This window comes from Anabrus simplex, chromosome 7 (assembly GCF_040414725.1).
Source record: "Anabrus simplex isolate iqAnaSimp1 chromosome 7, ASM4041472v1, whole genome shotgun sequence".
Taxonomy (NCBI): Eukaryota; Metazoa; Arthropoda; class Insecta; order Orthoptera; family Tettigoniidae; genus Anabrus; species Anabrus simplex.
Window position 1 is genome coordinate 100158457 of NC_090271.1, and position 12192 is coordinate 100170648.

General features: G+C 37.1%; 1 protein-coding gene and 1 pseudogene across 1 annotated transcript in view; one reads left to right on the forward strand and one right to left on the reverse strand.

Moving 5' to 3' along the window:
• Myo10A (Myosin 10A) overlaps positions 1-12192 on the reverse strand; it is a 460053-nt gene that overhangs the window by 248725 nt on the left and 199136 nt on the right. The window contains exons 35-36 of the mRNA XM_068228601.1: positions 8674-8865; positions 17-181 (exon numbers count right to left, since the gene is read on the reverse strand). Coding sequence (XP_068084702.1) covers positions 17-181; positions 8674-8865 — 357 coding nt within the window. The remainder of the gene's footprint in view (positions 1-16; positions 182-8673; positions 8866-12192) is intronic.
• On the forward strand, positions 5864-6577 carry LOC136877296 (craniofacial development protein 2-like; annotated as a pseudogene).

The window sequence follows — 12192 nt, forward strand, 5'->3', positions numbered from 1 at the left end:
AACATTTATTCATTACCTTGTTGCTTACAGAATAGTTGGAATCCATAGAACTCTTCCTGCTTTTCAGTTCGCTAAGAACACTTGTAAAAGCTGTGTGTGCATTAGCAGATGGACTCTTGGTAGGACTGAGTTTTCTCATAGCAACACCTCCCTCTTTGGTAGGAGACTGAGTGCGATGTACCTGCAACAAAATCACAATTCTAACAAAAACTGAAAACATCAAGTTCTATGCAGTATTAGAACATGACATGCAAACATTTTATTCATATTGTTGGTATTTTGAATTTTTTAAACATTATAAACACATACAAAATGGTATTTTATCTTTTATATAACATTTAGTTGTTTGGGGTCAAAATGCCATTTATATTTTTCTGTACCACCCCCCACCCATAAATAGAGCCCTGCGTGAATATACAAAATAATATCCGCATCCGTGAATGGTTATCCACATCCGCAAAATTGTTATCTGCGGATAATTAAAATATTTAACTACAGTATATTACACCCAAAGTATTGAAACAGATAGACCTGTTAACATAATACAATATGCCTGACACCAGAACCCCTACAGTCGCAGGTTTATGAGAGATTTTCTCTTGCGACAACTATCGACGTATTGACCTTTGTTCCTTCCTTCCATTAACTGCAGGCAGGAGCCAATTACGCTTAGGTCAGATTTATGGCTTTATGGTTTCAAGATTCTTTGTATATCACCGTTCTCCCATACCAATGTCAATGGTCACCTAACCACAAGGAAAAACAAGAGTACACCTGAGTGAAAATTAATAAACGTCATTATTAGAAATTATCAGCAAAATTATCTGCAGTGCAATACAGTTTGTATCTGCCAAGACACTAACTTTGTGGATATCCGCGTCCGTGCAGGGCTCTGCCCATAAATAGGTGTCACTGAACTATTATACAGCTCACAATGTTACTCGTTTAAGTTTGGTTGGTGTGACATTCTTATACGTGTCTCTCATGATTACAAAATATCTTACATAAGCTATTCAAGTTTAGGGGAGGTAAAAAATGTGTGTGTTAAATTGGAGCAATCCCATCAGACCTTAACCCACATATCAGTAGAGGCAACACGGTGGATCTTCGAATTAACCTTGAGGGCGGCTTGTTTACATTTGTGATTATGAAGTTTGGTTTATTTATGAAGAAATTTCTATGTGGTGAATGCTACATAACTGATTGGGTACAATTCTGTATTTTTGAAATAGCTTTAAATATTAGTTTTCCAAAAGTGGTAAATGTTGTCATAGGAAAGCTAATTAAGAGAGGCATAATATAAATTAAGGAGAGGGACAACAGATAAGATCCTGTGTTTGAGGCATCAGTTCGAAGGCTGGTTTGACGTAACCTCCATGTCGCCCTATCCTGTGCTAACCTTTTCTACATAACTACTACATCCTACATCTACTCTACCTACTGTTCTTACCATCTGCACTTCGCGTGAGATGATATACTGATGGAACGGTAGTTTTCATACTTCCGTGGGAGCGGGTATGATATTCTTTTTAAAATGGGATGGCACTTCCCCAGTATTATACATCTTACAAACTAAATGGAATAACTTTACCATAGCAGTCAGTAATTCTAAGGATATATCATCTATTCCAGGTGCCTTGTTCCTATTTGGGTCTCTGAAATGCCCTGTCAAATTCTGATCTCAAAACTGGGTCTCCCTTGTCATTTACATTTTTCCCTTGATACAATATATTGTTGAATATGTTCCTCCCCATCTTTCTGCCTTATCTTTTTTTCCATTTCCATTTCCATTTCCATTTTTTGCATTTCCATCTGAGATCCTAATATTCTTAAATCTAGTTTTGCTTTCTCCAAAGGTTTCCTTGATTTTCCCTTATGCAATAAATCCCATGCTTACAACTTTACAACCTTCAACATTCTTGCACTTCTCTTTCAGCCACTCTTCCTTAGTCCCTCTGCTCTTCCTATCTACTTATTTGTTTAGTCCCGCATTTTCTTTACTGCCCACCTTATTTTTGCATTCTTGTACTTCCACCATTCATCAATCAGGTCTGGTATCTCATGAGTTATCCACTGAATGATCTCATCGCTCTTAAGTTTTCTTCACTAGCCCTACTGATCTCATCCTTCAGAATCGTTTACTCTTCATCTATTTTGTTTCCTTTCTTCAATTCCTCAACTCCAGAGTGCATTTCTTGACCACTAAGTTGTTGTCAAAGTCCACATCTGCTCCTGGGAAGGTCTTGCAATCCAACACCTAGTTTCTGAATCTCTGTCTAATCATAATGAAGTATATTTGATACCTTCCAGTATTGCCAGGTCTTGTCAATGTTTACAGCCATTGTTTGAGGTTTTTGAATCAAGTATTAGCAAGGACTATATTATGAATGGGACAGAATTCTACCAGCTTACCTTCTTTATTCATTCCTTTGTCTGTCCATATTCTTCTACTACCTTCTCTACCTTGGCCTATCACTCCATTCCAGTCTTCCATCACAATGAGATTCTTATCTCTTTTCATAACACTGTATTAAATCTATCTCTTTGTGTATTCTTTCGATTTCATCATCGACTGAACCAATAGGTGTATAGACCTGCATTACTGTGGTAGGCACTGGCTTGATGTCTATCTGGACAACAATAATCTGTTCCCTGTGCGGGTCACAGTAACTTATCCATTGCTGTATTTTCTTATTCATTATTACATCAACTCTTTCTATTTCCCCCGTTTGATTTTGTGTTAATAATTCCGCAGTCACCTGACCAAAACTCCTGTTCTTCCCGTCATTGCACTACACTTATACTAACAACATGTAACTTAAGTCTATCCATTTCTCTTTTCAGATTCTCTAACCTACCACAATTATTCAAAATTCTAATATTCCACACTCTAACTTGCAGAATATTTGTATTCATCTTCCTGTTGATTGCCCCCTCTCATAAAGTCCACAGAATGGCGGGTTATTTTAGCTCCGAAATATTCTACGCAGAAGGATGCCACTATCAGTACATCATTCATTCATACAGAGAGAGCTACATGTTATCAGGAGTTATTTATGGTTGTAGTTTACCATTGCTTTCAGCCAAGTAGCAGTAGCAATATAGTTAAGCCATGTTAAGTGTTTTACAAGGCCATATCATTCAATCATACAGACTGCAATCCTTGCAACTTCCAAAAGGCTAGTACGCCCTACCATTCATTAGTCTGGTCTCTCGAAAGATGTTACCAGAAGAAACTGAATCTGCCACTATGTTAACATTATGTTAGAGTTCACTTATTTTAAAAGAATGGAGAGAAAAAGAAACTATAGTTAATTCATTGTTTTTTCTTCCCCTCAGTTGAAATGCTGCTTCAGCTGAAGAACCTGACCATATTTTCTGCAGAGAAGATTAATAACATAAATAACATTTTCAGATCTTTCCGCGAGTTCTGTCTCTTTTAATATAGATAAGCTATGTATATTTTAACATCAAATTTTTGAAGGATATTAAAGAATTTTATGTTTAATAAACGATATATATTTTTTTGCAAGTTGCTTTACGTTGCACCAATACAGGTAGGTCTTATGGCAACGATGGGACAGGAAAGGGCTACGAGTGGGAAGGAAGCGCCCGTGGCCTTAATTAAGGTACAGCCCGAGCATTAGCCTGGTGTGAAAATGGGAAACCACGGAAAACCATCTTCAGGGCTGCCAACAGTAGGGTTCGAACCCACTATCTCCTGAATACCAGATACTGACCACACTTAAGCGACTGCAGTTATCGAGCTCAGTAAACAATATTTTAAGGAACCTGATAGTCTTGATCAAGAATACAAGCACCACCAAATTACATTTCTGGCAGGGCTGCCCAGCATCTTCCACATCTATTAATATTATTGGGTCGATGCATAAGTTCGTGCAGTTCTTATACTTTATTTTATTTTACTGTCATGCACTGTAACTCACAATCACAATCACTCACTGATGTAATTCACCTCCACTCACTATGACCTTCTGCCAACGTTCACATAGCAGCTGAACGCCTCGCCTGTAGAACTGTTTTGGTTTTAACTGGAAGAAATCTGTTAGCCATTTGTCAAGAGAAGCTTCGTCAGGAAACACTTGCCCCTGAATGTCGTTAGAAAGAGAGCAGGAAAGAAGGAAATCTGAGGGGGAAAGGTCACGGCAATACGGAGGATGAGGAAGAGGTTCCCAGCCAAGTTCAGCAATCACACCTTTGGTCAATTGCACTGTATGCGGAGGAGCATTATCATGCAGCAATAAGACTGGTTGTTGTCTTTGTCTTTTGTTGTCAATAGCAATGGCAAGCCGTCTTAGCTGGTCACTATACACAGCAGAGGTAATCGTTACGTTTTTTGGAAGAAGTTCATGGTGAAGAATGCCATCTTTGTTCCACTAAACACAAAACATGATTTTCTGTGGGTGGGCACTATCCTTGGCAAGGGGAGTTGCTTTTTTTTTTGTAGGCTGAGCCACTCTTTCCTCTTCATGTTGACATACAGGCACCATTCCTCGTCACCAGTGACAATGTTCGAAAGGAATATTTCGTGCCTATCACAAGCCAACCAGTGCTGGGCAAGCAATGACGAACAGATGTTTAGATTTTTGTTACTGTCACTTAGCACATGTGGTACCCATATAACCAATTTCTGTACCTTACACATCAAATACAAATGGCACGCAGTAGTTGACTGATCACATTCAAAAACTTGCGCCATTTCCTACGTTGATTGACGAGAATTCTTATGAAGCAAATCATTCAAGTGATTTTCGTCAAAAACTGAAGATCTTCCAGAACGTGAATCATCACACAAGTCAAACCATCCTGCTCAAAAGCGGGGAAAACCATTTTTGTGCTGTTCTTTCAGCAATTGCTTCATTCCCGTACACTTCACAAATTGTTCTCGCAGCTCCTGCTGCACTGGATCCTTGGTTAAACTCAAAGAGTAAAATGTGTTGGAAATGGTCACTTTTCTCAATTTGACATTCCATATCTGTTTGAAACATACACAAATAATCATTCACAATCAAGAAAACCTGTGTTTCACAACACACAAACTCCAAACTCAGTTAAAACAATGGAATAACTATAAGCAATTCTTTCATGCTGCCTTGTTGCTAACCCAAAAGAATACCGCACAAACTTATGCATCGACCCTATACCTTTACTCGTCCTTGTTTTGTGTATTTTGTTTATCTTTCCTTTGCTTGTTTAATTATTTTTTTTTTTTATGTGTATAATGTTATATCACATGGGTGCAATTCTATCAACACATTTTTAACCTGTTGCTGTGCTCAACCAGTTTCCATAACATTTAAGTTCCATTCTTGTTAGCTTTCTTACCTGACAATTTCCTCCCCTGTGAACCATGTGACCTTGCTGTGGTGGGGAGGCTTGCATGTCCCATTGAAGCAGGTAGTCGAGCCATAGGTGTAACCACATATCGGACCGGTATCTGTCGAGAGACCAGACTAACAAATGGTTCATCGAAAGGGGGGTAGCAGCCTTTCGGAAGTTGTAAGGGCGGCAGTCTAGATGATTGACTGATATGGTCTTGAAATATTACTTAACATGGCTTAGCTATGTTGATACTGCTACACGGCTGAAAGCAACAGGAAACTACAACCGTAACTAACTCCCGTGGACATGCAGCTCTCTCTGTATGAATGATGTACTGATGATGGCTTCCTCCCGGGTAAAATATTCCGGAGGTAAACTAGTCCCCCGTTCGGATTGCCGGGTGGGGACTACATGAGAGGGGGCAATCATCAGGAAGATGGACACTGATATTCTGCAAGTCGGAGCATGGAATGTTAGAAGTTTAAATCGTTGTGGCAGGTTAGGGAATCTGAAAAGGGAGATGGATAGACTAAAGTTAGATATAGTTGGTGTAAGTGAAGTACGCTGGCAGGAAGATCAGGAATTTTGGTCAGGCGACTACAGAATTATCAATACAAAATCAAACAGGGGAAATGCAGGATTTCGTTTAGTAATGAATAAGAAAATAGGGCAGCGGGTAAGCTACTATGACCAGCATAGTGAAAGGATCATTGTTGTCAAGTTAGACACCAAGCCAATGCCCACCATAATAGTGCAGGTCTATACACCTACTAGTTCAGCGGATGATGAAGAAATCGAAAGAATAGACAAAGAGATAGAAGATTTAATACAATATGTAAAAGGTGATGAGAATCTAATTGTGATGGGAGAATGGAATGCAGTGTTCGGCCAAGGAAGAGTAGGTAACATAGCAAGAGAATTCGGATTTGGACAAAGGAATGAAAGAGGAAGCTGGCTGGCTGAAATCTGCACTGAGCATAATTTAGTCCTTGCTAACACTTGGTTTAAACACCACAAATGACGGCTGTATACATGGACAAGACCTGGAGACACTGGAAGGTACCAAATAGACTTCCTTATGATTAGGCAGAGATTCAGAAACCAGGTGTTGGATTGCAAGACTTTTCCAGGAGCAGATGTGGACTCTCATCAGAACCTGTTGGTCATGAAATGCCATCTGAACCTGAAGTTGAAGAAAGGAAGGAATGCAAAGAGATGGCATTTAGACAAGTTGAAAGAAAAGAGCGTGAGGGATTGTTTCGAGGAACATGTAACACAAGGACTAAATGAAAAGGCAGAAGGAAACACAGTAGAGGAAGAATGGACAGTCATGAAGAATGAGTTCAGTAAGGCTACTGAAGAAAAGTAGGAAGATCAACTAAGAAACAATGGATGACTCAAGAGATACTAGACCTGATTGACGAACGACGAAAGTACAAGAATGCAAAAAATGAAGGCAGAAAAGAATACAGGCGAATAAAGAATGAAGTAGATAGAAAGTGCAGGACAGCTAAGAAAGAATGGCTGAAAGAGAAGTGCAAGGATATTGAAGGTTGTATGGTCCTAGGAAAGGTGGATGCTGTATACAGGAAAATCCAGGAAACCTTTGGAGAAAGGAATACTAGATGTATGAATATTAAAAGCTCAGATGGAAAACCACTTCTAGTGAAAGAAGACAAGTCAGAAAGATGGCAGGAACATATCCAACAGTTGTATCAAGGTAAAGAAGTAGATGATAGGATTCTGGAACAAGAACAGGCTGTTGATGCTGATGACATGGGAGACCCAATTTTGAGGTCAGAATTCAACAGAGCTTTGAGAGACCCAAGTAGGAACAAGGCACTGAGAATTGATGACATACCCTCAGAATTACTGACTGCCTTAGGAGAAACCAGCATGGAGAGTTTATTCCGTTTAGTGTGTAAGATGTATGATACAGGAGAAGTGCCATCCGATTTTCAGCAGAATGTTTTATACCTATTCCCAAGAAATCCGGTGCTAACAAGTGTGAAAACTACCGCACTAGTTTAGTATCTCATGGCTGCAAAATTATAACACCTATTATTTACAGAAGAATGTAAGACAAGTTGAAACTGAGTTGGAAGAAGATCAATTTGGCTTCAGAAGAAATGTGGGAACACGTGAAGCAATCCTGACTTTACATCTGATCTTACAGGACCGAATTAAGAAAGACAAGTCCACGTACATGGCTTTCGTAGATCTAGAAAAGGCATTCGATAATGTAGATTGGACCAAGCTGTTTGAGATTCTGAAGGTGATCGGGATCAGATACTGAGAAGGGAGAATTATCTACAATCTATACAAAAATCAGTCTGCAGTGATAAGAATCAAGGGCTTTGAAAAAGAGGCAGCAATCCAGAAAGGAGTGAGGCAAGGATGCAGTTTGTCCCCTCTCCTTTTCAATGTTTACATAGAACAAGCAATACAGGAAATCAAAGAGGAATTTGAAAAGGGAATCCAAGTCCAAGGAGAAGAAATCAAAACCCTAAGATTTGCCAATGATATTGTTATTTTCTCTGACTCTGCAAAAGATCTGAAGAAATTGCTGAATGATATGGACAGAGACTTGGAGAAGGAATACAAAATGAAAATAAATAAGTCCAAAACAAAATTAATGGAATGCGGTCAAACAAAGTCAGGTGATGCAGGAAATATTAGATTAGGAAATGAAGTTTTAAAGGAAGTAGAAGAATATTGTTACTTGGGTAGTAAAATAACTAATGATGGTAGAAATAAGGATGACATAAAATGCAGACTAGCACAAGCAAGGAAGGCTTTTCTTAAGAAAAGAAATTTGTTCACCTTGAATATTGACATAGGAATTAGAAAGATGTTTTTGAAGACTTTTGTTTGGGGCGTGGCATTGTATGGAAGTGAAACATGGATGATAACTAGGTCAAAAAGAAAGAGAATAGAAGCTTTTGAAATGTGGTGTTACAGAATACTAAAGGTGAGATGAGTAGATAGAATCACGAATGAAGGGATACTAAATCAAATTGGTGAGAGGAGATCGATTTGGCTAAATTTGACTAGAAGAAGAGATGGAATGATAGGGCACATCTTAAGACACCCAGGACTTGTACAGTTGGTTTTTGAGGGAAGTGTAGATGGTAAGAACAGCAAGGGTAGACCAAGATACAAATATCACAAACAGATTAGAGCAGATGTAAGATGTAGTAGATATGTAGAAATGAAAAGGATAGCACAGGATAGGGTGGCATGGAGCGCTGTATCAAACCAGTCTATGGACTGATGACTCAAACAACAAACAACAACAACCTGACAATTTATTACTGAAAATTTGCTCACCTGAGCTCGAATGGTAGTCGATTCTTGTTTCATGTAACTGGCTGACTGCGGCGTCACTGGTGATGAGTTAAACTGTTGCTTTGCAAGGACAGGAGATGATGTAAACTGTTGCTGCATGATGGAGGTAATGGCTGAAGTCTGACGTTTTTCCGTTGACCACAACTCGCCATTCTCAGGTTCCCGAAATGAAACCTTTATCATTTCAGTAGTTTTTATTGAACAACCTCAAAGGAGTGGTATAGTTTCTAACATGTCAATAATTTATTAGAAAATCAAGAAACTGAATACTTTTGCACATATATGAAGGAATGATGGGAATCAAATAAAATAAAAATGATATAATAAAGCAATTATGAAATTTCACATTTAAACTTGGAATCATACAATTAAATTAGATCAAACAAAATGTTCCTACACACAGGTGTCCACGCACACACAGAGCAAAAAATACTGGTCTCATCCAGGATAAAACTCATAGTTTTTACGTAAAGCAAAACAAATATTTTTAACTAAAAATCTCATTATCTGTTAGTCTGCAAAGTTAATAAAATGGTTAATTAACTGTCCAGTATGTAAGAAGTCTCAAATTCAAGTTCCAAATGAGACAAGCATTTTCAGCCCTCTGTATTTGGAAAACCAAAAGCTTTGAAATATTCTGAAGGAAAGTTTCCTCCTCAAACTGGTCTCTGTAGAAAAGAGAGAAAATCAATCATGTTATGAGAAATTATAGACTAGTAAATGTAGCTATAATTGTAATACCAGAAGTTATAAAAATTATGTCCAACTCTTCCACATATATTACTCTAATATGATCACAAAATAATGAAATTATGGTGCTAACAGTAGTCTCACACACAATATTAAAATGTATTATTTATGCACTAGTGATGTACACAGCCACACACACGCACTAATGAAAGCTCCAATCTTTCCATATTATAAAGAAAAAGAAAAGAGAAGAAAATGAAAAGAAGAAATGAAAAGATAGTGTTATGAAAGAGAATAATATATTTACATTAAAAATGTATATACACAAGGACTTCAAAAACCACAGACTGCAACCACATTTAAATTTAATGAATAGACCAGTCCCATCTGATGAATAATTGTTAAAGTATAGGGAAAAAAACACAATAAATTTACTAATTAACATTACTTTTGTTTAGCCTTTATTTTGCAGCTAATACAAATTAAATAATAAGGAGAAAAATTTGTAATAACAATCTACTTGCAGATAAGTGATTAAAAAGCAAAGTGAATCATTTAATGGAACAGAGAATAAATAGATTACAATGATTATGAGGTGTTTGATATTAACAAGTTTGAGATGCTGTTACTGTAATTTCTACAAGAAGTTTTCTGGTGTATGATTTCCTTTCTTTCTGTTGGCCTGGTAACACGGTGTTGGTGTGCTAACTACTTGTGCCTGAGATAAAGAGCTTAATTGCAGTCAAGGAGAAATTCACAGCAAATTCTGTCAGAAAAATAACATTTCGGTGGGGGGGGCAGACACGTATATGTTTGAAAAATCTCATAACTTTTGTCTTTGCAATGATATTCTCTTTTCTGTTTGTAGACTTTTAAAAGACAGTTAGGTATGTAACCTTGGAGAAATTTATTGAACTTTTCTTTGTAAATCAGCAGTCCATTATTCTAATCCCCAGATTTTACATATTCAATTGTTTTCATTTATTTATTTTTTCAGGGGAGGGGGGTTATCTTAGAGGATGCTTCTATGTCAAAAAGCTAACAACCACTGGTGAGCTCAAGAAAAATTGATGTGTTATATCCAGAAACTCTTGAAAAAGTGATTAAAAATGATCTGAAAGGAGCCTGTTTCAGGGAGAAAGCAAATGGTGACCATTTGACATTTGTTTATTTACTTTTATAAGTAATGTGCATGCATTTGCAAGGCACATATGAAATGTCTGTGGCAGACGCATTGACATTTCTTTCAAAACAGACAAGTTACAAATGATTTAAACCCGTGCGTGACTTCTGCGCCATCCCATGTGTGCCCATTGCATTTTCTGACGTCTTCCAAAATGGTGTCAAAGTGGAGGTATGGACCACACAGGCCAGAATTATATAAAGTGAACTATAATTTAAAAGTTCACAGGAGGCCAAGATCGAGTAAAGAGCACACAATTTCAAAGGCTGTGAGTAGAGAACATAAAAATATCAAGTGGAGTGTTTGAAAAGAAACAAGTAAATATTAATATATTATAACCACACTTACTAATCTGCCGAGATACTGAAAGGACATGAAACTTTTCAGCTGCATCGAAAAAGGAAAGATTTTAGCCAAGTTCAATGAAATACACAAATATTACTTGTTCTAAAGAAGAGGATACAGCGTAATACACAGTATACAGCGCAGAAAAAAGGAATCTCGGTGTTAAATAGGGAAATTTGAATTAAATACGTTCACCAATTGGACAGACAAGGAGCGATACGACACGTCAAAGCTTATTAAGAATAGAGATTGGAGGACAGATAAATAACCAAGAATCATTACCAAGGAGCGAAATTAAGAGATCCTTAAGCCTTCAAGAATATAATTATCATGTAAAATCATATATATAGAAAAAAATAAGGCAAAGATAAAATTGAAGATACACTGAACCCAGTGTTGAACATTTGGGAAAAGTCACATCAATAAGCAAAATACAAGAGTACTGACGAGATATTTTGACTTTTAAGAAGCTCTAAAATGAACTCTTACTTGTTGGGATTATTCTATGTTAATAGAAATCAAGAGAGAAGATGATAATGACTTGCTAATTTCGAGGGGGAGCGACGTGGAGGTGAATGTATAACCAGGCAGCCGACCAAATCTGATGAAGGACAGGACTCCAACTGACCCATAGTATCCAGCCAGCCAAGGACTACAGATGTAGCGCCGAGAGCTACAAAGTTGCAATATCCGCTGAATGACAAGCTAAGTTTGCTAAAATAATAGTTCTTAATTAAGTTAGATAAAGTAATCTCATAAAATTTATAGTAATTGTGAAGTATTTAAGATAACAGGTGATTCAGTGAACTGCAATGACTGAATTATATCTTACGAGGTTATGTTGTGGTAAAATCGATATATCTCGAAGAAGTGATGAAACATTATGTTGACTGCATTATGATAGCTAATTAAATGAAATAAGTTTCATTATGATAGATCTGTATTGAACTGTGATTACAATAGAGTTAAAGTAATGTATTATTAAGGTCCACCTTTTCAATACAAATTGTACAGAGTTTAAATTACATATATGATTAGGGACTAGTTTCGACCTAATAGTAGGTCATCATCAGCCTAAACAAAATTAAAACATAAATACCAAAGAAATTAAGCAATGTAAAGACGCATAAGGTCTCGTAAATGTACATACCATGTGAGATATTGAGAAAAGAATTACAGAGACGTGCAGCACTATGTTAAAAATAACTATTACAGAGATTCATAAAAAAGTCCAGTGCACATTAAAAAGATGTTAAAGATAAGAATCCTTGAGTTGCTGGATA